Genomic DNA, 27648 nt, shown 5'->3' with positions numbered 1-27648 from the left:
AAGAGAGAGGAGAGGGAGAAGTGAGGAGAGAGAGAGAGAGAGAGAGAGAAAGAGAGAGAGACAGAGAGAGAAGGGAGGGAAGGAGAGAGAGGGAGAGAGAGAGAGAGAGGAGGAGAGAGAGAGAGAGAGGGGGAGAGAGAGAGAGAGGGAGAGAGAGAGAGAGAGGGAGAGAGAGAGAGAGAGAGAGAGAGAGAGAGAGAGAGAGAGAGAGAGAGAGAGAGAGAGAGAGAGAGAGAGAGAAGGGAGGAAGAGTAGAGAGGAGCGCTGAGGATCTCCAGGCGGCGGGAGACACCCTCCTTCCCCCCGCCTGCCCCCTCCCCCTCCCTTTCCCACTCCCCACACGCGCGCGCACATTTCTCTCCCCCCCTACCCCCCACGCCGGACCCCGCACCTCGGCGCCAACGGACCAGCCAGCCCAGCAGCGGGAGCCGCAGAGGGATGGAGGCGGCAGCCACGGAGCGCCCCGCAGGCTGGCCGGGGGCGCCCATCGCCCGGACTGGGCTCCTGCTCCTCTCTACTTGGGTCCTAGCTGGGGCTGAGATCACTTGGGGCGGCGGTGGCAGCGGCGGCAGTGTCCCCGCCTCGCCGCCCCGGCTGCCGCTGCTCTCGCCGCGGGGAGTCTCGGGCCAGTGGACGGAGCCGGCGGCGGGGAGAGGCGGGGGTCTGGGGCGCTGGCCCCGGGAGGAGATGCCTTATCCCGGTGGTGGCGGCAGCAGCCAGGAGGAGGAGGAAGAGGAGGAAGAGGACGCGGCGGCTGGGAGGCAGGAGGAGAGAGCGCCCTGGGGCCGCGGTTTTGAAGAGCTAAGGGGGTCTTCTCCAGCTGCGCAAGGAAAGCTTGGTGCTAGGAGGAGTCGCAGGGCGCAGCCCCCAGGCTCTCTGGCCCAGTGGGGCATCCGGGGAAATTCCCCGGCGGACGGATCGCGAGGCAGCCGGGCACCGGCCAAAGGCTCCCAGGAAGAAGGGAGGGGGCCGAGAGCTCAGGGGGCGGCGGCAGAAGAGCTCAAACTGACCAGCACCTCGTTCGCCCTGACCGGGGACTCGTCGCACAATCAAGCCATGGTGCACTGGTCCGGATACAACAGCAGCGTGAGTACCTTGCCTGCCTATTCGCCTGTGTACATGTTGTCTGTCCGTCTGCCTCTCTGTTATGTGTTAGTCTGTCCGCTTGTGTGCATGCCTATCTCTCCACCTGTCCATCTTTCCACCTTTCTGTCTGTCCTTACGCTTGCTCTGCTGGCGCCAGGGGCCGGCTCCCTCAGTTACGCCGGGACGCCGGGAGAGGGAGAACTGAGACTTTGCTCGCCCCACTTTGGGAGAAGCTTGATTGTCCAGCTCTTTAAGCAGTCTGTCTCTTCTCCATCTCCGCACCCCTAACAGGTTAGCTGAGTTGGAGAGAGGAAGGCGTGTGCATTTGTTTACCAACGACCCCCAGGGTGGAGGGATTGAAGTGGGTGCGGGGTGGAGTCTCCGCGCTTGTTTTTAGGCAATGTGAGGGGAGCAGGTGGGGCGGCGGCAACCAAGGTGTGTTTGTGTGTGTGTATATACATATATATGTATGTGTGTGTGCGTGTGCGCGCGCGCGTGTGCGTGAGCGTGTGTGATGTGTGAGATGTGTGTGTTTCCACGAGTGTGCGGAGTGGATCTGGAGTAGGCATGGCTGGACGGACTGACAACGATAGACTTGGCTTTTCCTCGTTCCGGAGGGCGCAGGGGTGATGGACCTAGTGCCCAGCCTGCCTTTCTGAGGCTGGCTCCCCAACCCCACTCCTCTCTGGGGGCCAGTATCAGTTTCAAGAGAGCTCTCCTGCCCTAGATAAACCCCAGTTAAGAGCTAACCTAGGTTAGGTTAGGCAGGAGACGAGGCAGAGAATAAAAGTTTGAAACACAAAAGGAAAGATGCCTCCATCTCCCCTTCCTCCCTGGGGGAAAGAAAGAAAGGAAGAAAAAAAAAAGGACCAAGGAAAACCCTTCACCTTTGCTAGTCTTCCCCCCTCAACTCTCAGTTCATGGTACTGAGGCTAGCGAGGAGGGTGTCGGGGCCCCTGACCCGCTGGCCTCTTTTCCTTTTCTCGGATAGCTTCGTTTTGCCGGACCCTGTAGCATCAGGAGGTGGCGCCATTGATGTCGCTTCTGAGCCCCTTAGCTCCGGCTCCCCCTCCCCCGCTCACCCCACCTCCAGCCCATCTACACTTCCCTCCCTCCGCGACATCTGCAGCGTCCAGGCTATGCTAAGACGCTTCTAGTCCAGAGGGCTGGTCCTCCCAGCATTCCTAATTCTTAAAGTCTTGGAGAATCGGGGGCTCTCAAATTCTACTAGTCCCCCGTTTCTTCCTTCCTAAGACCACTTGGAATGCCACAGACCAAAGTACAGCCCCTACCCCAACCTGACATAACTCTTTCCCCTTCTTTCTGGTTTCTTGTTCAGGTTTAAAAACAGATTTTTGCGAATGATTTGGGATATAAACAGCTTCTGGTGCTAGCGGCTTATTTGCTGGTACACATTTTAGGGGGTTGGGAATGCCGGTGTGAGGAGAGATGTTTTTTCCCCCTCCTTAAAATATTGACTATTTCCTTTGCCTTTCCTTTAGGAATTTCTTTATTTCTTTTTTAGCCATCATTCATAATTGGGAGTGGATGGGATTGTATTGGTGACATGGAAGTGAGAGGTTCCACGGAGTGGTGTTTACTGGAGGGCTGATTTCCTTTTGAGCTGGGTAATGTTCTTAATGATACATAAATGACCTGGGTTCGGATTTGTGAAACAAGTGCAGATTTAGAAGGAGGGTTATGAGGCAGAAGGTCATCTCAGTCGGCGTTTCCAGTGCAATAGTTTGGTGTTTCTTTTTCCAAACAGCCCTTGTCAGTCTCCTTCTTGTGGTTGTGGCTTGCTCTTGAAGTTCCGTGGGGGCTAAATCTGTTTCTCCAGTGTTGGAGTGGGGCTGCTGGCTACTTAGTGCCTGTCTGCTAATGAAGAGTTACATTGACAGTCAAATCCAGGGATGGTTAAGCAGAAAGGATTGCAAATCCCCTTTCCCCCTGTTTTTTTTTATTAGAAGACAATGAATATGTGTGTGTGTGTGTGTGTGTGTGTGTGTGTGTGTGTGTGCGCGCGCGCGTGTAAGGGAGGTGTACCACTCTTGCCTGAAAGTCTAATATCACAATATGAATGTGGTGTCTTGGGTTGTGCAGGGAGTATCCTTTATAGGGGTCTGTTTCCCTTAATATCTCCATTGGACTAACAAAGCTACTATACTGTTTTTCATTCCCACACACCTACCCATTTTTAAAAACATGTATTACTGGTGAGTTGACAGAACCTGGAGGACTGCCATTTGTAGGAAATATTTTCAGAGAAGACTGATTAAATGCCATGCTGCATTCTCTCTCTGCAGACCTGTCTATCCAGCTGTGTAGCTGGTTAGAAACAAGGCAGTCAAGCAGCTAGCCTACATCACCCTGGGAGACTACCCTGGGAAATAGTACTTGGATCCACATGTAGACCAAGGGGAGTATTTGACTTCTCTTTATCAGTGGACAGCCTTGAAGATCTTTATTCGTTATGTTGTTCTTCAACATACTGGGTCAGCAAAAAAGATAGTAAAATCACAAGTATATATTGGGGCCCCAGGCTTATCCATCTTCGGGGTCTAGGAGTACTGCTTGTGATGCTTTCAAGTAGGAATGTGGTTCTTTTGGTCCTGATTTTCAGATACCACAAGTGCATACTTGTGGGAGTCTACTGAGACTAAGTGGATCTGAGAATGGGAAAAACTATTCCATGCCTGTAGTAGTTTTTAGGGAAACAAAGCTGGAAAGGATGATTTGGATTGTTTAACCAAGTTCCTCCTCTGCTCCCAGTCAGGGAGAAAATAGGTGCTGTAAATAAAAACCATTGTGAGGCTGATGGATTATTATGAGGCCACATGAAACTACCTTGTTCATCAATTTAAAGGGAAGAAGGAAATAGCACAGCAGGAAGATATCTAGCATGGGCTATTTTCAAAGGGATATGGAGAATTCCAGCTCCCATTTCAGTTTTCAAAGAATTAAATTTTTCCTTCTCCAGGAAGGCCACTAGTCTTTTTTTTTTAACCGAATATAGAGATCCTATTCTTGATGCAAATACCTTTGGCCTCACTGAGTTGAATCCCCATCTGTAAGGTGGGTATTTTTAGGTTCCATTGTAGAAACATCAGTGTGAGTCAACTCTGAGTGGGGTTGAAAGAAGGAGAGAGAAAGGGAGAGGTAAAAGAGAGAGTGGAAAGGAGGATCACTGCTGAATCACTGCTGAGGATCACTGGAGTTAGTTATGCTAGAGAGGGAACCTCAAAGCCCCAGGAGAGGGAGCCTGTGCTTCTACTACCTCAGGGTTGGTCCCCCTTTTTGGGGGGCAGGAGAAAGGAGTCTTTAGCAGAAGAGGAAAGGGCAAGGGTGGCATATGAAGGGAAATGGGCTCTGGTCCTTTTTGTAATTCATTATTAATCTACTCTTGTAGAGGGAAGTAGGAGAGAGGGAAGGAGGGAGGGAGGAAGAAGGAGAGATATGGAGGGGAAAGAGGTAAAAGGAGAGGGAGAGAAGGAATAAGGGAGGGAAGAAACAAAGAAGGAGGAGGGAAGAAAGGAGGAGAGAGAGAGAGAAGAGAGAGAGAGAGAGAGAGAGGAGAGAGAGAGAGAGAGAGAGAGAGAGAGAGAGAGAAAATATGAGAATGAGAATAAGAATATATATCAATAGGGACTTGGTTCAGAAGGGATCTGAGCTCCTTTCCAGATGCCTCTAGTCTCCTGGACCTGGGATTCCTTTGATGAATTTGGGAGTGTTATACATTTGCCTTGTAGAACCTGGACCCTGTCTGTAGGGCTCATGTGAAAACAGAAAATCACATAGCTTTTCTCTTTTCTTCCAACTGGCATCTCCCTGCTCAGTGGGCAGGCAAATGGCTCTTGAGAATGAGAAGTTATGAAGGCAAGCTTGGCCTTCTGGTTTATTTCTTTTCTTCCTAAAAACATCTCTAGCACCTTGTTCTTCCCTCTCCTTTCCTCCATCCTCCCAGCATGCTGGTGAGAATGCCATATTTTCCCATAATCATTGACTCTCTGATGTTCACCTTAGTGGTGGTAAATTTCACATTGCACAGATTTCAATGAAGACACTGACAAATACGCCTTGGGGAAAATAAAGAAGATATTGATAATTACAAGTGACTGTCAGGCCTCATTTCCTCCTGGGAGCAGTCTCTTAGAAGGTAGAAGAAATACAGTTTCTCTTAGATAGTCTCACACACTGCACTAATTCAGCTAGACTGTGCTCTAAAATATTTACTCCTAATGTGCAAAAGTAGTGACAAGTTTGATCATATTAATTGTATTCACTGGGTGGATATTCTAATTGCAACTCCCAAACAAATTTTTCAAATAGCTTTTGGCTGGATTATCCAGCCCTCCTCACCCCTATGCACTGATGTCACAATATCTTAATGCATTTTCCTTCTTGGAGACTTAATAATGAAGCCTGCCTGCCACAGAAACCATTCTTCAGGAGTTTGCCAAAAAAAATCTGTTTTTAATTAATATTACAAGGGGAGCCATTTCAGCTACGATATCTCTGGGAAATAAAGTGGGATATTGCAACACTAATTGCTCCTGATAGTTGTCTTCTGTCTGGTCAGGCGGGAAGTGAGGGGCACCCCTGGCGTGGGGGAGCTGGCCAAGGCCAGTTTGTCCCCAGGGCTGTCAATTTTATCCAATGCATTGGCTTAACTGGAAAACAAGAATAATATTTCCTCCTTGGTTTCTACAGCAATTTTAATGCAAATAGAAGTTGCAAACTACTTTAAGTGGGAGTCTCTGCTAATGGTTTCAGAAATGGAATAGCTGGAATCAGCTTTATTGCTGGCAAAGGAAGGCAATTGGAAAGTGGTCTTTCCAAAATTTTTGAGTTAAGTGAAGGCTAGAAGTAGGGAGGGGGAGAGAAGAAGCTGGAGGGGCTATTTTCTTTGGACTTCAAATATTAATTAAAATGACCAGAGTTACTCTGGTGCTCATTAATCTGTGAGACTAGCCTTATCCCTTAAAGAACAACAAAATGAACCAAATCGCCTGTGATGGGAAAGGTAAGCAATTCATCCAAGAATAAACAAGGACCAGAAAAGTAAGCTGAGGATTTAGTTGCTATCTTACCTGCTGATTTTACACTTATTTGAACTTCTCTTAAAGGGTGGATGGGCAAGAGACCCTCAAATAATTTTGATCGGCTCTGGGAAAGGTCCGGTTGAAGGAACATTTGAAATGTATGGCCAATGAGAGATTGTTAGATTATCTCAATTAACATTATTTGTGCTATCTGTGCTATCCTGTTTTGTTATGGAAATTAAGAAGTGGCAGCAAATGGGGCTATGTCTTATGCTTATGGGTTTGAGGGAAGCCTTGTGTATACTGAGCACTCTCAGTCATAGTATCTAAGAGTTGAAGGGGATCTTAGAGGTCATGGATGATAGGTTAATATCTTGTACAGCATTCCTGTGGTCATCCAGTGGCTGATTGAAGATTAGCAGTAACAGGGAACTTACTACCACATAAAGCCACACATTCTATTATTAGCCTTCCCCTTTTTGTTGGACAACTCTACTTATTAAAAAGCTCTTCCTTATACTGAGCCAGAACCTGCTTCTCTGAAACTACTATGCATGTTTCCTATTTCTAATTTCTGGGGCCAAATAATAAATCTAATCCAGGCCCTACATGCTAGTCCTTTGAATATATGAAGACTGTGATGATGATGATAAAAATAGTAATAATAACTTTTACATAGTATCTACTGTGTATCTAGTGCTTTACAGATATTATTTAATTTTATCTTTACAATAACCCTGGGAGGTAGGTGCTATTGATATCCCCATTTTACACATGAAGAAACTGAGGTATATGGAAGATAAATAAATTGCCCAGAATCACACAGCCAGTAAGGGTGTGAGACTGGATTTGAACTGGTCTTCCTCATTCCAGTGCCAGTGCTCTATCCACTGTCACCTAGCTAACTCCAGTGATAATGTATCCCATAAGTCTTCTCTTTTCTAATATATACTCCCCCAGTTCCTTCAAACTGTGGAAATCAATCAGTAAATCAATAAATGTTTATTAAGCCCTTACTATGTGCCAAGCACTGTTCTAAATGTTTCAAGTTGCCTCACCACACTGGTCACACATTGGAGGTGATACAATTGATCAGTGCCTTTATTAAAACATTTGTTGAATGCTACATCCTTTATGAAGTCTTAACACCAAGTCAATAAGCATTTATTAAGTACCTTCTGCATTCTAGGCATGGTGTGAAACACTGGGAAGGTTCTCATTAAGTATATGTGATTGAATGAATGAATTCCTTCTTCAATCAGAGGAGAGGTACACTTATTAGAAAAAACTTAATCTTCTGAAATCTGGCCCCTGACATCGTCATTAATCTGAAACTGCTTCCTCTAAAGGTACCAGTGATCTCTTAATTGCTAAATCTAATGTCCTATTCTCAAACCTCATCCTTTGTCTTCTTTTTTTTTTGTTTGTTTTTGGCTAGGCAATGGGGTTAAGTGACTTGCCCAGGGTCACACAGCTAGTAAGTGTTATGTGTCTGAGGCCAGATTTGAACTCGGGTCCTCCTGAATCCAGGGCCAGTGCTCTATCCACTGCACCACCTGGCTGCCCCAAACCTCATCCTTCTTGAACTTTGTGCCATCTTTGATGTTGTTGATCACCTTCTCTTTCTACATACACTCTCCTCTCTAGGTTTTCATGACAGGACTCTTTGGTTCTTCCTTTTTTATAACTGTTCCTTTTTGGTCTCCCTCTGCTGGTTCTTTGGTTATTTCATGGTAACTAACTGTAAGTCTCCACCCAGGTTCTGTGCTGAGTCCTCTTCTCTTCTACTATTTCTACTATTTTATACTATTTCACTTGGTGACCTCATTAGCTTTCATGGGTTCAGTTAGATTACGTATATGATTCACATACTGTATCTAGTCAGCCCTAGTCTCCTTCCTGAGCTTTAGTTCCAAATCACCAACACTTTTTGGATATTTCAAACTGTATGTCCTATACATATCTCAAACTCAACCTGTTCCAAACAACTCATCTTTCCTCCAAAATGCTCTATGCTTCCAAATATCCTTATTACTGTTGAGAGCAGTATCCTCTTCCCGTTGATCCAGCCTCGCAACCTCAGGGTTATCCTGGATGCCTCTTCACTCTTTCTTCCCCTACCCACAACCCTCCCTCCCAAGTCAAGTCTGAACCAGATTAAAATATAATTGGGAAATACTTAACAAAACAAATAAAATATGATAAAAGTAGTTAATATTAATATGTAGTTGTCTAAGTCAATATGAAGTCCATAGGGATCATTATCTATGGTTCAGTGGCCCCCATTTCTATTAGAATTTGACAGCACTTTCCTATATAACCAGTTATTTGCCAAATCTTATATTTCTACCTTCACAAGATTACAGATCTATATTGATCTATATCTATGTTTATATCTATATTTATCTCCTCTCAGTCACATAGCTACCACCCTGGTGTAGAATCCTTTTGCCTGAGCTACTGGCCTTCTTGCTTCAACTTTCTCCCCACTTCAATCCATCCTGCACTTAACTGCCAGAGTGATTTTTCTAACATGTAGGTCTGATTGCTCATAACAAGTAGTACGTGTCCTGGTCATCCCTAGCATCATAAATGTCATTTTTTTTTTTATTGCTGAGGCCTCAAAAGTTGAGTTCTAGGTCTCCCCTATTTGGGGGATCAAATCAAGTTGAAGACATTTCATTTGTTCCAGGAAGTCTGCCTTTGCGCAAGATTCTCCTTTTCCTTGGGTTAGGGTTTGACTGGTTCCTTTTCCTTTACCACAGACACCAAAGTTCTCCTGTCCTGTGACTGGCATTAGCTGAAATTGTAAGAACTATGATCTATACAGTGACCATCCATGATTCCAGAGGACTGATGATGAAACACATTGTCTGCTTCCTGACAAAGAGGTGATAGATTTAGGATATAGAATGACACATAAATATTTTTGAATGTAGCAAATAAGGGAATTTGTTTTGCTTGACTATGTTTGTTACAAGAAATTTGTTTGGCTTTTGTCTTTTCTCAGTAGGGTGGGTGTGTAGAAGGGAGAAAAAATAGATTTCCATTAATTTAAAGAACAATTAAAAATAGAGGGCTGGACAGTGCTATAGGTGTGGAATGTTGCGTGCACCTTCAGATGAGGTCACCATATTGTTAGTTTTGTTTCATTTTCTTACAACAGACCTTTTTCAGAGTGGGGGCAATCTGAAAATGTTTGAAATGTAAAAACAAAATATATTAATAAAACTTTTAAAAAAGAGAAAAAAAACAAGTAGTATATGGCATGATTGAATTGATTTTATTCTGCTTAATGCTAGGTATCAATCAACAGGCAGTATGTTTTGAAGAGCAGTCCTGGATAAAGAATGGGGAATCTATTTCTAGCTCTAGTACATTGGAGTATGATCACCATTATATTCTGTTTAGCGCTTGACTGTATACTGTCCTGTGCTGTTTAAAACTGTGAGCTCCTTGAGGGCAGGAACTAGATAGTATCAGATGCCTCTTTTGTATTTCCCACACTGCCTGGCACATAGCAGTCTCTCAGTAATAGCTTGTTGAATTGAATTGTAGGCTTTTAGCTATCATAGTTGATTATGGTGGAAGGAGAACAGAAGTCATTGTCTTCAAGGAGATCATAGACTGACTTTTTCTTTCAATGGTGTTTTGCATTTATAACTTTACCAAGCTCCTTTCTCACCTATAACCCTTTGAAGTGGGTAGTAGAAGTATTTTACAAATGTTTCCCTGTTTTACAGATAAGAAAACTAAAACCCAGGGTGGTTGAGAGATTTGTTCACCACTATGTCAACAAATATCAAAAGTCAATAGTCAAAGCAAGGCCTTGACCCCAGGACATGTGACTCAAAGTGCAGAACACTCTCCACTAAATACATTATTGCCACTCCAGGAAATTTGAGACTATATGCCAGATTTATTATTTTATTTGTCATTTTTCACTGAGACAAGCAGGAGTCCCAGAGGAGAGGGAATGGTAAATCATTGCCATATCATTACCTATCTCAGTGGTTGTATCCTCAAATAAAATACAACAGACAAATGTTTACTGAGGTCTTATTCTATATATAACATCCTGTGCCAGACACTGTAGGGGCATGTAGGAATATTATAAACCTCAACTCCTGCCCGCTGGGAGCTCACAATATAAAAAGCTGAACATAATGCAAGGGATGCCATGAGGCAGTATGGGATTAATTGTCAAATTCATTGTTCATATTGTGCAAATTCTCTGAGTTCAGTGGAAGGAGAGGTTACTGTGTATTGGAATAGCCTGGGAAAGCTTTGTAGATGTGAATGTGGAGCTGAGCCCTGTAGCCAGAGAGGTTTGTGGGCAATTGAATAGACTAGTTTGGCTTGTCAAATCTGAAAACAAATGACCAAAAAGTCACAGAGGTTATGCAATCACTGTTAATTCTACAAATACCAAAGAGCTCACACACGCTATCATAGCCACAGTTAACTCTTAAAATTATCAGGGCTCACACAGATCATCACAACTACAGTTAACTCTAGGAAATAAAATAAAATAAAAACAAAATAAAAAGATAAGGCCAACAGCAGTCATAAGCAAAAAGCTTTCTTTATTCCATTAGAGGAGAGAAACTAGACACATGTGCCAGAACTTCCTCTAGGAGGAGACCCAGTTTAGGGAGGCCAAATCTTAAATCACATAGCTATGGCTACACAGTGAGCTGTAGCCCTAACAATGAGTGGTAGCAGCAACAATGAGACAAGTTTGACTCATAGCAGGGCTTCATGACTAGAACAAGGGGCCTACAGGTGCTTGTCCAAGCCAAGGGACCACCTGGACCTGGTGTGAAATGATTCTGGGATTTTGCTAAAGCAGAGTTCATCCAGAGGATCAGTGTAAAAGATTGTCGTTATGCTAAACTCAGGCTCTAGCTAGCTTGCTGGGCCTTACCCTATGGAAAAACGGGGTGTCTCCTAATAGTAAAAAGGGAGGGATGGTCTTGGTATGGGGATCCTGACAAGCTGGAGTAGAGAATTCTTTAAGAGTTGTATATTGGGAGCTAAGTTGGTTACTGGTGGCCCTGGTTGCTAAGCTAAAGTATCTGGTCACCACAGGCAGAGTGGTGAAGTTTGAGCAGGGGAGTGACATGGTAGAGGAAGATTAAGCATTGGTTGTGTGTAGAATGAATCAGAACAGATAAAAGTCTGGAGGGAGAGAGATCTGTCATAGAGTCATTCAGTGTCAGAGATGGAAGAAATCTCAGTGATCAATTTAGCTCCATTTGCAAGTGAGACAGCTGAAGCCTGGAGAGGTTCTTATGGCCTGGAGGAAGAGGATACATTCATACTTTCTTTAGAGTATTCATCTCTTGTGCACTTTCTTCCTCTGCTTTTCTCCTTTTGACCTCAGTCAATCCCTACTCTTCTGTACCCTCTGTTTCTTCCTCAAAGGGTCACTCTTTCCAAGGGGATCAACAATGCTTTCAAAAAGATGAGATTAAATGCTCTTTCAAAGAGCTGGCAAAAACTGAGGTGTAGAAAGGGTATTTCCAAGGTCTTCAAGGAAAGTTATACTAAGTTCTTGACTCAAATTCCCATATTTTGTTCTTTGGACTGCCCTGCCTTTCCACTCCTTATTAAATCTTCAGATTTAATAAATAAAAATCTTGTTAGCAATAGGTGTGCTTAATCTTGCTTATTGTTGTTAATGGGGGCCTCATGTGAGTTACCTTGTTTTTTGAAGTAGTGAGTGAATCAAACCTGGTTGCATCATAAGAGTGTTTTGCTCATTTATTTTGATAAGTATAGTTTGGTTTTAATTGTTTATGGTAATTTTGTCCCTCATAGTATATAACTAAATGTGTAATAGTAAATTTGGAAAAAGTAACAAAGTCTGAGTAATAGTAGTTCTTACTAAAGGGCTTAGCTATGAACTCTTACTGAGGACTAGGATTATTCACTCAGGGATGGGATGAAAATTATAGGGTCTGCCTGGAGTCAGATTCTCCATAACTCAAGGTGCTAATTGCACCTAGTAACTCTTGGTCCTCTGCTTCATAGGGACAAGCTTTAAAAAAAATTAGCCCTAGGGAAGAACTGGAAAGAGAAGAGAAATGGGAAAATAGGAGACCAAGACCTTAGTGGTGCCAGTTTCTGTAGCTTAGAATGATTGGCTGATCATATGGAATTAGAATTTATGAAGTGAAAGGAAAGCCTCCACATACAAGTCACTGCAAAGAACTGATTAAGAACAGAAACAGGTTAAATGAACATTAGAGATGAAAGGGATCTCAGAAATACTGTTATTTGATGCAAGGGGAAAAGGATGCCCAGAGAATGAAGATGACTTGCCCAGGTTTCATGTGGTTTGTGAATGACACAGCTGGGTCTCCTGACTCCCTTACACTCATTTGTTCATCTACTATATCCTGTCATCTAGGAGCTTACATTCATTTGAACAAGCTTCTCATTCAGTCAATTAGGCACTAGTTATGTGCCTGACATTCTTTTAGGCCCTATGGGGAGATGCAAAAGCAGGATCAGACACACTTCTACAGAGTACATGTAACTTTGCTTCCCTATTGGATACCCCTATTTTGCTTTTTAAGCATTTTTTTTTGGAGAGGAGAATTGAAAGACCAGGGAGGAAATCCAGGTTGTTCATCTTACTTTGGATATTTTTCATTGTAGCTCATCAGAGAAGGGCTCTTGAAGTAGGTGAGTGATTATTTTTTTTAAAAAGAAAACAAACAAAAATTGGCTTTCAGGCTTATTTGGCAAGCATAGTATACAGTTGTCAGCAGAAGGCTCTGCAGAGATAATGGGATAGGACCCGAAGTTCCTATTTTTGCCTTTATTCATTTTCTGTGAGTTCTCTCTTAATGCTTAAATGTAAAGTAGGGCTGGCATCCAGGACAATCTGCTGAATATATTTAGCCTCCTACAGAAAGGGAGGTACCTGCCATACTGGCTAATTAGCTTTGGAGTAAGACACAACCCCTTTTCAGCCCAAAGCTCAGGTTTCTCTTCAGTAGGAGGAGAGTATGCATGAAGTGTGAAGCCTCAGATCCTTGACACAGACACTAGAGGGAGTGTTGCCTTGGGAAAGGAAGAAAAATAAACAGAATAAAATAATAATGATAAAAGGAGGATGACATCTAAGTTATTTTCAAAGAGCAGAAGGGGAAAGGGGTTCATGAAACATGTTATGGAAGTTATGTGTTTTATTATATGTATAAATCTCTACTCATCGTATCCAGAATAAGAGAGAATATAATATAGTTCTGATGAACTCTGCCCTGGTCTGAAAACAATTGGAGCATCATGCTTAGCTCTAGGTGCCATATTTTTAGGAAGTACAGTGACAGCCTGGAGGGTTTCCATAGGAGATTGACCAGCTTGCTAAGGGACTATGAGTATTACTAAATGGAACTGAGGTGGGGTGGTGGTGTTAGTCTTTAGCCTAGAGAAGATATATTTAGAGGGGGACATGAAAACTGTCTTTCAGCTATTTGAATATTATGTGCTATAGAGAATAGAGTTGCTCTGCTTGGCCCCAGAGGATAAAAACTGTGAGCAATGAATAGAAATCGAAAAGAAGCAGACTTAGGCTTCTTGTGATGGAAATTTCTGACATTGCTATCTCAAAATAGAATGGGCTATGCTTTGAAGTGATAGTGTGTCCCCTCCCTCACTAGAGTTTTTTTTTTTTAAAGGGACCTGAATAACCATTAGTTGTGAATGTTGTAAGGGGGATTTTTGTCAGCTCTAGGTCAGACTAAATGACCTTTGAGGCACTTTCCAACTCTGAGATTGTATGATTCTGAACTCATGCCCAGAGTGCTTTTCTCCTGACCACAAGCCTCCTTGATAATATCCTCCCAGTGATGCTCAAGTAAGATAATGGAAATGAATGTGCCTTGTAAACTACAAAGTGAATATGAGAGAGTGAGTGTGTGTATGTATATATGTATGGTATATACACACACATATATAAATTGCTGGATTAAGATGAGTATTTTTAACTCCTGCAATAGAAATAGATGTTTCAGAACCTTGGACAACTCCCCAATCTTTTCCCCCCCCAATGGTTGTACTGCTCTTCTCATTTTCTGCCAGGACTGGGCAAAGTCCATTTAGGATAAATAATATTGATGTGCCAATCCCATAGACCTAAGTTTAAACCAATGGCCTACTTCATTATATATTAGATAATTCCAATTCCCAGATATTAGCATGATTTCTTTTTGTTTTCCATTGTAGTATTGGATTTCAGTGTTCCTATATCATCTCATTAAATTCAGTTCAATGAGGATTTATTTACTGGGCACCTACTATGTGCCCAGACCTATTCAAGGTCATTGGATTGGGTGGAAGTATGAGATCTATTCCCCACTCTCAAGAAACCTATATTCTTTTGGAAAATTTAGAAAGTATGGAACAATGAGATCAGTGCACAATTTATTCATCCTTTTAATATGTAAAGTGCTTACTTAGGAAAAGGTACTAAGTTAGGCTCTGAAGGAAATAGCAAAATAAAATGATAGAGTCTTTGCCCTTAAGAAGCTTATGATCTGATAAAATGTAATACACATAATAATAGCTAACATTTATGTGGTGCTTTAAGATTTGCAAAATGCTTTATATATATTATTTCATTTGATCTTCACTATGACCTGTGAGATAAGCACTCTTATTTCTATTTTACAAATATGAGAACTGAGGCTAAAAGAGGTTAAGTGTTTGCCTATGGCAGGGATGGGGAACCTGTGGCCTTAAGACTACATAGGCCACATGTGACCCTCTAGATCCTCAACTGGATCCAAAGGGATTTGTTCTGTGAAGTTTAGATCTAGTCAGAGGGCTGCACTTGAGGATCTAGAGGGTCACATGTGACCTCGAGGGTGCAGGTTTCCCACCCCTGGCCTAGTGTGTCTCAGGGCTAATAATAAGTGTCTGAGACAGAATTTGAATTTAAGTCTCCTTGACCCCTAATCTAAACCTCTATCTGTTATGTCCCCTTGCTGCCAAGGAAATATTATATTGTTATATATTATAATAAAGGGTTAAGGTTAATGTTGCCAGGTGATAAAAGTGAGTATCATCAAATATAAAATATATGACACGGCCATTATAATGTTAACAACAATTAAGAAAAGAAATGATAATGACAACTATAGTTATTAGGGTAACCTTCTTGGAAGAGATGGCTTCCTTTAGATTCTAGGCAGATAGCTGGAAAAGTAAGTGTATTTTTCTCTCCTTCCCTCACTTCTTAGCCATACTCATGCATGTGTACACACACACACACACACACACAAGGTCCTTACTCTACATGCTGGCACACCTGATCTTCTGGAAGGGAGAATGTCAAGTTAACTCTTGGCATTACATTCAATACCAGGAATCTTCTTTTTAAAAAAATTTTATATTTAATTTTATTTTTATTCTGAACTTTAAAAGTGCCAAATAAGTGGAACATTTCTGTATACATTGCAGAATTGTAGAGCTTACTTTTCTTTTTTAAAAAATTTATTAATTTTAATTTATCAATAATCACTTCCATATGCTTTTGAGTTTAAAATTTTTTCCCCCTTCCTCCCCACCACCCTCCCCAAGATGGCACACAATTAGATATAGGCTATACATGTACATTCCAATTAAACATATTTTCACATTAGTGAAGTTGTAAGTAAAAATTAAAACCAGTAGGAGGAACTATCAGAAGGAGGAAACAAAACTCAACAGAAGAGAAAAAAAATGATAGTGATTCAACTTCCATAGTTTTTTCTTTAGATGTGGATAGCATTTTCCATCACAAGGCCTCTGGAGATGTCTTAGATCCTTGTAATGCTGAGAAGGGTTAAGTTTATCAATATTAGTCATTGTATAACATGGCTGTTATTGTGTATAAAGTTCTCTTGGTTCTGCTCACTTCACTCAGCATCAGACCACACAAGTCTTTCCAGGTTTTTCTGAAGTCAACCTGTTCATCATTTCTTATAGAACAATAGTATTCCATTATATTCATATACCACAGCTTGCTCAGCCATTCCCCAATTGATGGGCATCCTCTCAATTTCCAGTTCTTTGCCACCACAAAAAGAGCTGCTATGAATATGTTTGTACATGCGGGTCCCTTTCCCATCTGTATGATCTCTTTGGGATATAGTCCTAGACGTGCTATTGCTGCATCAAAGGGTATGCACATTTTAATAGCCCTTTGGGCATAGTTCCAAATTGTTCTCCAGAATGGTTGGATCATTTCACAACTCCACCAACAATGCATTAGCGTTCCAATTTTCCCACATCTTCTCCAACATTTATCATTTTCCTGTTTTGTCATGTTGGCCATTCTGGTAGGTGTGATGTGGTACCTCAGAGTTGTTTTGATTTGCATTTCTCTAATCCATAATGATTTAGAGCATTTTTTCATATGACTATAGATGGCTTTAATTTCTTCATCTGAGAACTGTCTGTTCATATCCTTTGACCATTTATCAATTAGGGAATGGCTTGTATTCTTATAAATTTGTCTTAATTCTCTATATATTTTAGAAATGAGGCCTTTATCAGAAAGACTGGTTGTAAAAATTCTTTCCCAATTTTCTACCTTCCTTCTAATCTTAGTTGCATTGGTTTTGTTTGTGCAAAAACTTTTCAACTTAATGTACTCAAAATTATCCATTTTGCTTTTCATAATGTTCTCTATCTCCTGTTTGGTCATGAATTCTTCTGTTCTCCATAGATCTGATAGGTAAACTATTCCTTGTTCTCCCAGTTTTCTTATAGTATCAGCCTTTATATCTAAGTCATGAACCCATTTTGACTTTATTTTGGTATATGGTGTGAGATTTGGGTCTATGTCTAGTTTCTGCCATACCCTTTTCCAGTTTTCCCAGCAGTTTTTTTTTCAAAGAGTGGTTTCTTATCCCAGAAGCTGGGGTCTTTGGGTTTATCAAATAATAGATTACTGTAGTCATTGACTACTGTGTCTTGCATATTTAACCTATTCCACTGATCCACCGTTCTGTTTCTTAGCCAGTACCAAGCAGTTTTGATGATTGCTGCTTTGTAATACAATTTACGATTGCCAGGCCACCTTCCCCTGTTCTTCCAAATGAATCTCGTTATTATTTTTTCTAACTCTAGAAAATAATTTTTGGTAGTTTGATTGGTATGGCACTGAATAAGTAAAATTAGCTTAGGTAGGATTGTCATTTTTATTGTATTAGCTCGGCCTACCAATGAGCAACTAATGTTTTTCCAATTATTTAGATCTGATTTTATTTGTGTGAAAAGTGTTTTGTAATTGTGTTCATAGAGGTCCTGGGTTTGTTTCAGTAGGTAGACTCCTAAATGTTTTATAATGTCTACAGTAAGTTTAAATGGAATTTCTGTTTCTATCTCTTGCTTTTGGGCTTTGTTGGTAATATATAGAAATGCTGATGATTTATGTGGGTGTATTTTATAGCCTGCAACTTTGCTAAAGTTGTTTATTATTTCAAGTAGTATTTTACTTGATTCTCTAGGATTCTCTGTATCATCATGTCATTTGCAAAGAGTGATAGCTTTGTTTCTCCTTTGCCTATTCTAATACTTTCAATTTCTTTTTCTTCTCTTATTGTTAAAGTTAACTTTTCCAGTACAATATTGAATTAACAGTGGTGATAATGGACATTCTTGTTTCACCCCCGATGTTACTGGAAATGCTTCTAGCCTGTCCCCATTACATACAATACTTGCTGAAGGTTTTAGATAGATACTATTTATTATTTTAAGGAAGACTCCATTTATACTTATGCTTTCTAGTGTTTTTAATGGGAATGGGTGTTGTATTTTGTTAAAAGCTTTTTCTGCATCTATTGAGATGATCATGTGGTTTCTGCTGGTTTTGGTGTTGATATGCTCAATGATGCTGATAGTTTTCCTAATATTGAACCAACCCTGCATTACCAGGAATCTTCTTTATGTGCACCTCTCCTCCCTAGCCCCATTCAGGAATGTTTGTAGCACCTAGTAGCTTGAGACCTTGGGCTTGAGAGCCACTACAATAGCCATCTAGAATAAACACTAACATGTGAAATGCTAGCCTGAGGCACATAGAAGCAGCCTGCTGCAAGGGTGAGAGCACCAGACCAGGATTCAGAAAACCTAAATCCATCTGGCTTCTACTCTTAATTTGCTGTGTTACCTTGGTCATTTCGCTTTGTTCCTCTGGACTTCTTTGTAACATGACACATTTGGACTAGGTGATCTCTGCAGTACCTTCCACCTCTAAGGTTCAATGATTCGTATCCTTTCTGAAGTTCCTTTGCTATCCACTACTTAAAATCTATGGGGATCTTTCCTCGAAGCTAGAAGAGCTAGCCAATCACCTGGGCCCAATACAGCTAATCTTCCCTTCGTATTTCCCTTCTATCATGTCTCTATAGCAGCCTAATCAGGCGCTGACTGTGCCCAACTGCTGAGTATATTCCAGGTCCATCCAAAGGGGAACTTTTGAGTCTTAATAGTCAGGATATAAATGTTACAGTTGAACTCAATTTCTGATTGAATGCTTACGATGTAATTTCATTTGAAGGGGGAGAAATGCAGGGCTGGGGATTTCAGTGGTCCTGGCTGATTATTTAAAATATATTAGTTCTGATGAAATATTTAGCTTTTAAACAACAAATTTAATATGGTGAATTGCATTTTACTTATTAATGGCAGTTGCAAGGAGATTTGTAGGAGTTGTGCTAAAGTGCACTGTTGTGATATTGCAAAGTATAGTAATTACTGTAATATTTTGTTGAATTATTAATATCTACTATGCCTGCAGGAATAGCAGCCTCTGCAGTAGAATACATTTTAAAATTGCCTTTTCCCCTCCAGGATTTGTTTTGTTTTTTAGGCACTTATGAATTTTTTACGGATGGGTGGGAGAAACTGGAGTCAATTACATCATGCAAAACACCCCACATGCCCTGACAAAAAGACCTGGTACCAAAGAGGTTCACAGCCAGTCCACCCCCACCCTCAGCCTAGCCTGCTTGCAAAGCTGAGAAGATAACATTTTGGGGAAAAGGCCAAAATTGATCTTTTTGCAGCAGCTGGGGCTGGTAGAAAAATATGTCAGTGAGGTGGTGCATGTATGGGGTTCTCTGCATTTGTATGCAGAGTTGGCTTAATACATATGAAGAAAAAGGAGTTATCCACATCCTATGATTTTTGGAACATCAAGAATTGACCCAATGATATCCCAGTGATGTCTAAAAGCTTATGATAGTCATGTTGGGTCCAATCAAATGAAAATTCAACAAATCTGTTGTGAGTATCACACTAAAAAGAAAAATGTTATACTAGAAAGAGCTAGTCTTACCATTAGAAAACCTGTTTTTGAATCCTGATTTGTATGCTTACTAGTTGTATGACCCTGGACAGGTCACAGGAGCATAGAATCTGAGTAGGAAGAGATCTTGGAGACCATGTAGTTCAATTTACATCTGGACGGGAATCCCTACTGTTAACATCTTGAGGGCAGGAGACCAGATTAATTAGCCTCATTCATCCCAATGAATTTAACCAACAAATTTTTTATTGTGTGTACTGTATGTGCAAACTCTGTGGGGGGGATATAAAGATAAATAAAATATAATCTTTGTATCAAAGGAACTTTTGGTTTAGAGTAGACAAGAAAAGGTGTGTATACAAATGAGTATAATGAAAAACAGTATGTCATGGATGAACGTTATATGAGAGATATGAAAATATTTCTGTGGGGCATTGCTGAGGGGAGGGCTAGGAGGATGGAGAAGATTCTGTGTAAATGAGGTGGGCATGATTTAAGCATGCACACATTGCCCTTTCCAAGCTCCTTTTTGAAAATCTGATGGGCAATAAATTAATCTCCTTAGTGGGAATGGGTTTTTTAGATCTGGGCCAGGTAGAGGTTGATAGCAGGCAGAAGAGGAGTCTCTGAAAAGGGGTGTCAGTGGGGAAGATCCAGAAATATTTGACTAATGATTATGCATTAAAAGGCAGAGGTTATTTACTACTTTTTCAGTGAAAGGAAAAAAGTGATACAGAGAAAGTGGAAGTGACTTGGTTAAGGTCACCTAGCAAATTGCTCACAGGCAAGGCTAGAGGCCACATCTTCCAGCCTGGGGCCTTTCCCCCAAGACTTGGCCTTCATAAGTGTCAGTGACCTTCTATAAGTGGCCTTCATAAGCTGTAAGTGACTGCTATCTGAAAGAATGAGGGCATTGGGGTGACATCATTAAACAGTTTGCCAGCTTCCTGCAGCATTTCATAGTCAGCTTACACATCCTTCTTGCCTTTATTGGAGTTTCCCTATAATTAAAGGAACCTACCAGAGGAGGCAAAGGGAGAGCCAGTAACATTTCCCAAGATAGCCAAGCATCCAGTTTCTCATGTGAACTCACCATCAAATGTCTTTGACAGAAAGAGAGACGTTATTTTCCTAATTGCCCTGACTATGTCACTAGGCAAACTCATCAGATAGTGTAGGAAAGCGGATTAGGTGACTTGGGGCTTCCAGACTGTGGAATTTACTTTTTGCCATAATAATGACAACCTTCTCTACCCCTGTTCACCTTTGAAAACCCCCAAGCACTTAGAATTATGGAATCCTAGAACGGGTAGAGAACTGAGTTCACTCAGTCCAGCCTTTTTTCCAGCATGAGGAGTCCCCTTTAAAGCCTCCCTGACAGGGAATTACCGATCACTTAGATACTCACATGATAGAAGGGGAAGGAAAGATGATATAGTTTAGGATAAAGTGGTCACCTAACTGAGAAGTGTCCAATTAATTCATTAATCCAATTAGCCCCTTGCTCTCTGAAATGCTTTCTGTTGGTTGCCCAGCAACCAAGATAGACTTTCAGTGCATGTGTGCTGCTGGTGAATGGAGCAGTAGCTTTTTCTTCCTACGGGCACTCCCACCCCTTCTCTCCTTTTTAATTTTGTTTGTTTGTTTTCAGATTCATGGTAATGAAGAACATCATCATTCCTCACCTTTTCTCCTTACCCATCAAAAAATATAATTTTCAGATGCTCAGTAAGGAAGAACATTCTACTTCCCTCCTTTTCCTTTCTTTAGATAGGTTCTCTCTAGATGTCAAACTCTGATCATCTAGCATTCTATATTACTCTTCTGAATCTATTTGATTAAGATTGGAATTCTTTGTTTACTAGACTACAAGATATTTGAGGGCAGGGACCATGACTTACTTTTGTGTCCTTTGAATCCTTATCTATGCTTTTATCTTCTGGACTCTGTGTCTAGTACAATGCATTATATATTATAAGTGATTAAAAATGCTTGTTGAATGAAGAGCAAAATGTACTGGAGGCCTTAGGACATTTTCAAAGGTTATTTCTATGCTAAGTATTTGTAAGGATGAGCAGAATACCAGAATGTTCAGACACAAAGAGATGCATTTAAACGTGATAATAAAATTAACCACTTTCTATTGGATGTGGTAAAGACAAGGAAAGAATATAGGATTTTGTACAGGGACAGAATCTAAGGTATTCTGGACAAGTTGGGGCTGGCGGCTTTTGGGTGGTACAGCTTTTAATAGTGATGGTCAATAAGGCAGGATCCAATCTCTGTTTACAAAATATCCTTCATACAAAATAACACCAAACTCTAGTGTGAAGTGAATTTTGTATTCAAAGTGGGATGAGGTGCTTTTAAGAAAGCAAGATAGAAGAAATAAATTAACCTGTTTAGGGAAATAACATAACAGGATACCTTCAGAATGTGATGTGTTCCTCACAGAGGGGTGTTGAAAATACCTCAGACAGTGAGACAAACTCACTGAGTCAGAGATGGAAAGGACCTTAGAGATTTTTGTTCAAGTCAATAAGCATTTGTTAAGTGCCTACTACTGCCAAGTACTATGTGCTGGGGTTACTAAGAAAGGCAAAAAAGTAGTTTTTATCCTCCAGAGCTCCCAATTTAATGGGGAAGGCAATGCAAAGATGTGCAGGGAAATATGTACACGTGATATATGTATATGTACACATGTAGGATAAATTAATATGACATAAATTAAATGGAGATAATTAACAGAAGGAAGGTTATAGCATTAAGGAGGATAGGGAAAAACTTCTTGTGGAAGGTGGTATTTTAACTGGGGCTTGAAGGAAACCATGGAAGGGAGGAGATGGAGATGACAGGGAATAGAATTCCAAGTTTTGGGGGCAGTTCAACTCCCTGGCAAAATTAAGCGCTGAGAGAACTGCCTTACCTGAGATCACATAGTGAGTTCTAGGACTAGAACTCGGGGGTTTAGTGACTCCCAAGTCTACTTGTTGTCCTACCAGACCACTTCAATTATTCCACATTACGGTGTGAGCAGTATCAATAAATATGAAGTTACAAAACTATGTATTATATGTATATATGGCTTTTCACATGTACTGTAGCTAGGTGGTTTGGCGGTTAAGGCAGTGGGGTTAATGATGACAGGAGTCATGGGGTTCATCCCAGAATGTGTCAGTTAGGTCAGTTTTACTGTCATAACTCTGCGCCTATGTGATCCATAATTTTGGTCCAGCATTGGTCCCTAGTCCTGATCCCAAACTAACCTCTAAATAGAATATCCCTAATTCTGGCCATATATGAACATGTAAGCATGACCACAGATGCCTCTAATCTTGGCTACACATTTATTCTTAACACTGGCCTTTGACTGCCACCTACATCAAAAATAGAACATTAACTCTAATCACAGACTATTCTGAACCCAGACTCAGAAAAATAATCCTGTCCTCCTACTTATCCTCCTGCCCAATACTAGTTGGGCTAGTTATCTAAAAAATCCAGCTAGTTATCTTAAAAAAAAGTGAATACTTGGCCTTAAGAGGAATGTGCAGGAATCTCTACTGTCCCCAAACTGCTCACACCTTTTGTGTAACTGATAGCAGATTAGTGGAATCACCTTTGTATATCAAAGAAACATTTTCCATCTCTGCATAGACAAGGAAAGATGCATGGTCCAGTCTGCTCAGTGAAAACCATTTTCCTGTGAAGTGAACTAACCCAGTAGAGATGTTTCTGATGTGCCATGAGACTAGCCACATTTGTCCATATTTGGGGAGGGTAGCTTACAGTTTGGTAACCCTGCTTCGAGAAGACACAGAAGGAGGAGGAAGATGATGAGGACTGTGAGCAGGATGGATCTCTCAGAGCCTCCCATGGGACACTGGGAATTAATCAGCTCCCTTTGGCTGAAAAGTGACAACTCCTTTGGCACAATTCTTTCCGGCTACAAATCACTCCACTGTCTCCAGCCACCTTCAGAAGAGGGAGCATCTCAATTGAGCTGCTGGCGACTGTGCTTTCCTCTCAAGGGAGGCTCTTTCTGATGGCAATGCATCTGTTCCTGCATTTCCAAGGACTTCGGACCAAGGTAGTGTTTAATTCTCCAGCTACTGTGCCATCAGGCTATTTGACAGTCTCTCCCCCAGTTTCAGAAGGCCTTTCTTTTTCCCTAGGCCTGCTTGTTTCAGACTAGGCCACCTCCCAAAAGCCCAGCCCCATGAAACATGAACCCTTCTGGGAAGAGTTTGCAGGTCAGTTTCTATTCCCTCTAAAAAGAAAACTTCGGGGTGGGGTGATGGCTCTTTCCCTGCAGGAGAGTTGTAGTGATAGAAATAGCTCTCCAATTCATGGTCTGTTTCTTTGGAGTTATTGGGATGTGTTACACACTTACAAGGGCTCTGGTTATGGTCCTCAAACAACGCAAGGCTATTGGGGTGCACCCACTATCTATTTAGATCCTTCCAGACTCAAAGATAGTAATAGTAATAGTAACCCTTGATCTCTGAACCTTAATAATGCCTTCTTTTAAGACTATGCTAACTAGGTTGTTTGGACCTTTTGAGCCTCCTTCTTCCAAGTGCAATCAAATAACCATGAAACTTCCTGGAATTCTTTTTTTCCTTCACTTTTTACCCTCAGAATGTCAGTTTTCCATTCCCTGGGATAGGCCTACAGGGAAACTCTCCTCACTTTAATCTCTGTTCAGGATGCATCTGGAGCCAGATTTCATTCAACCATATCACAATCCCTCCTTTATGACATCATTGCTCATCACCATGGAAACATTTCCAGAGTCACAGAGACTGGATTGTGGCATCATTGAAAGCATCAGGCAGGAGGAGGAGAGAAGAGGAAATGCAGGGTGGGGGGGAGATGGAAGCCCAACCCAACAATAAACATGACACCGGAGGGAAAATATTATTTTTCTCTTTGATATTCATGTATTGGAGCTTCTTGCCACAATAAAGCCCTCTAGGAGGTGAGGAAAAGGATGTCTCCGGAGTGAGAACTCCAGCCCTTGGTCAATTTTGACTGTAAGAGTTTGAGATGGACTGGATCAATACCCTTGCTAGTCAAATAAAACTCAAAAGGAAATAGATTTAGGTTAGGATCACAGACTAATAAAATATTGGCACTGGAAGAAACCTTAAAGACCATTCTGTTCAATTATTTTGCAAGTGAAGAAACTGAGGCCTGGGGAGGACAAGTGGGTCCCTTAAGGTCACACAGTGAACTAGTAGCACAGCTGGGTCGCCTGATTCTTTGGTTTCTTCTGCTTCTATGGTTCCTGGATTCTCTTAACTGTAGCAAACACAAGTGCTAAGGAAATAGGATTGCTGCGGTAAGTGCTTGCCTCTGGCATATAAGAATGTGGGGGGTGAAAGTGCCTAAGGAGACTGAATGAAAGAGAAGAGGTTGGATCTGGCACATTCCCTCCTCTTCCAAGACAAGGTGAATTGGGGAGTGAAAAATCTGGAGCTTCTTTTTTTCTCTACTATAACTCTTTTAGGGATCCTGCTAGTCTGGGCCACACCCCACCAGGTACAGTGAATGAATGCTTAGCTTACCTTAAATGAAGTGGTTGCTAGCACACTCATAATATTATTAAATTTTGAACATTCTAGTTTTTATTAAAGTTATCAATTTACATGTCTTGCCTCCCTTGTTATTCCTCTGAAGGCAAGAACTGTGCTTTTGCTTTCTTCATCTATGTTTTACGTAGCACCCTATGTAATAAGCTCTCAGTAATGGCTTGTCGAATTAATTAATTAATTAATTAAACTTATTCCTACTCTGTAGGTGGAAAGAGGCCAGAAAGATGGCTGAACTCTTGTCTCCATCACTTATAATCTTTGTGGTCATGGGCCAGTTTCTTAAATTTTCTGAGTCTCAGTTTCCTTACTTATAAAATAATGATTATACCTGTAGTATCTAGTTATGTTGTTGAAAGGGAAAAATTAGATATTTATATAAAAGTGGTCTGCAAACTGTAAAAGTTCTACAGAAATGTCAGCCATTGTTAAGAGTCAGTTCTGGAGCACTGATTTCCAGGTGTTCTCTCTATAGATTAAAGGAGTTATCTCCAGATTCCCTTGGAGCCTACCTCCCTGAAACCTATCTGTTTGTAAAACCAAATAGACTTTCCCTTCTAGTCAATGAGATCTTCACTGACCAGCTCTGAGAAGGGGGCAGACTTAAATGTTTTCTCTTCAGTATTGGTTATTTGCTGTACCTCTTTTGTATAGCTATTCCTCAGGTTGGTATTCTCTGCCATGGGGCTAGCATTTGGGTTTTCAACCTGCTGTTAAAGAGAAAAGGCAAGAAAGCAGAGTCCCTTGTCTGAGGATTTCGGGAGGGGGGTTTACTTTGCTCCCTGCCACAACTGAAGCAAGATCAGACTATATTATTCCTGGTGGGGGGGAAGCATCCTCATATGGGGATGGGGCAGAGACTCTATAGAGCGTCTGGGGGTTGGTCCCTCTCTCCCCAAGTGCTAGGATTCCCATTTACAACTCTGGGTAGAGGAAAGAAGATTGAAGGAAAAGAAAGGAAAGTTAAAATTAAAAAAAATATGAATGGTAATCTGTCTTGCAGTATTTTAAAATATTCAGGATGCCTCAACAACATTAACCAGCCTGTCAGATCTGCCTGTGGAGCTGTTGAGTGTCACTGTTGCATAAGAATATGGGGTGTGTGTATGTGTGTGTGTGTGTGTGTGTGTGTGTGTAGGGGAGGGGTGCAAACAGGCTGAGGCCTGGGAGTTTACCTGAATATTCAATCAGCATTCAAGCTGAGTAATCATTTTTTACCAAGTATATTTATTAAACTAGCCCACATAAAGGGGAACAAGGCCTGTATTTCACTGGCTCCGTGGTTGAAACATGGTGCTAACCAAGGTCCTCAGTCTGATTTCTCCTCCTTCAAAGCTCAGCACAAATGGGATTCTTCCTGAATACCACTCAGACCTTTATATGTTGCTTTTCCTATTAGAATGTAAGGTCTTGATTTTGTATTTGTATCCCTAGCACCTGGCACATGTGTGTGTTGTCATTTTTCAGTAGTGTCTGACTCTTTGTGACTCTATCTGGGGTTTTCTTGACAAAGATACTGGAGCTGTTTGCCATTTCCTTCTCCAACTCATTTTACAGATGGGAAACTGAGGCAAATGGCTAAGTGACTTGCCCAGAGTCACACAGCTAGTAAGTGTCTGAGGCTAGATTTAAACTCAGAAAGATGAGTCTTCCTGACTCTAGGCCCAGCGTTTAATCCACCGCACCACCTTGCTGCCCCAACATGGCACATAGTAAAGATGACAAATGTTTTTCATTCATTGCTGATCACTCCAGCTGGAAGTGGTCTCTTCATCTGCTGAACTCCACAATATTCTCACAAATTGATTACGTTGTAATTTTAATTAAAGGCATCTGTAGACATTTCTTATCTACCTTATTAGACTATAAGTCCTTTGAAGGCAAGCACTGTGCCATATACTTCTTTATACACCACCCAGTACCCAGCAATCACATGGCCTTGCATAGAGAAGGTATTCAGAAAATGCCAACTGAACTGAAGTTGTTGAATCCATCTATTGAGAGGCCTTGTGGTTTGGTGAGATGAACATTAGGACTCAGACTCCTTGGATTTAAATCCTGGCTCTGCTTCTGTGATTTATGGGCAAGTCAACAAAACTTTATGGGCCTTTGTCTTCCGGTGTGTAAAATGAGAGAGATCGTCTAGATGATCTCTAATAGATCAAGCATCACTTTATCCTATGGTTACTTTAAAAGCAACTTACAATGGTGGGAGGGTGAAACTTATAGCTTCAGAAGCCTCTGCCAGCTCGAAAATTCTGCCTGCCCTTGATGTGTGACCGCCATCTTTGTGCATGAAAGATGTCACTGGGCGCTTTCTAAGACAAGGTAAACAGGCTTGACCTTTGCCTTGCAATTCAATACTCACTACGCCGATGCAGATGAATGATGGGAATAATTATGATAATCCCACACACTGAAATGGCGTATTCCAGTTACTAAGTACTTGGTATAGATTTATCATGATTTACTCTTGCAACGATTCTTTGTAAAAGGCGTCTTTATCCTCATGTTGCTGCAAATAGAGGCCTTCATAGGCTGAGTGACTTGCCCAAGGTCAATGGTAGAGGAGGGAGTAGAACTCCAAGTCTACTGATTGCTAGAGCCTAGTGCTCAT

General features: G+C 41.4%; 1 protein-coding gene across 1 annotated transcript in view; it reads left to right on the top strand.

Moving 5' to 3' along the window:
* The first annotated feature begins 224 nt into the window (after positions 1-224).
* SORCS3 (sortilin related VPS10 domain containing receptor 3) overlaps positions 225-27648 on the top strand; it is a 670210-nt gene continuing 642786 nt past the window's right edge. Inside the window, exon 1 of the mRNA XM_020987979.2 lies at positions 225-1086. Coding sequence (XP_020843638.1) covers positions 439-1086 — 648 coding nt within the window. The 5' untranslated portion in view covers positions 225-438. The remainder of the gene's footprint in view (positions 1087-27648) is intronic.

This window comes from Phascolarctos cinereus, unplaced genomic scaffold, assembly GCF_003287225.1.
Source record: "Phascolarctos cinereus isolate Bilbo 61053 unplaced genomic scaffold, phaCin_HiC Scaffold_3;HRSCAF=262, whole genome shotgun sequence".
In the NCBI taxonomy this organism is placed as follows: domain Eukaryota; kingdom Metazoa; phylum Chordata; class Mammalia; order Diprotodontia; family Phascolarctidae; genus Phascolarctos; species Phascolarctos cinereus.
This window is presented reverse-complemented; position numbering and strand designations above follow the sequence as displayed.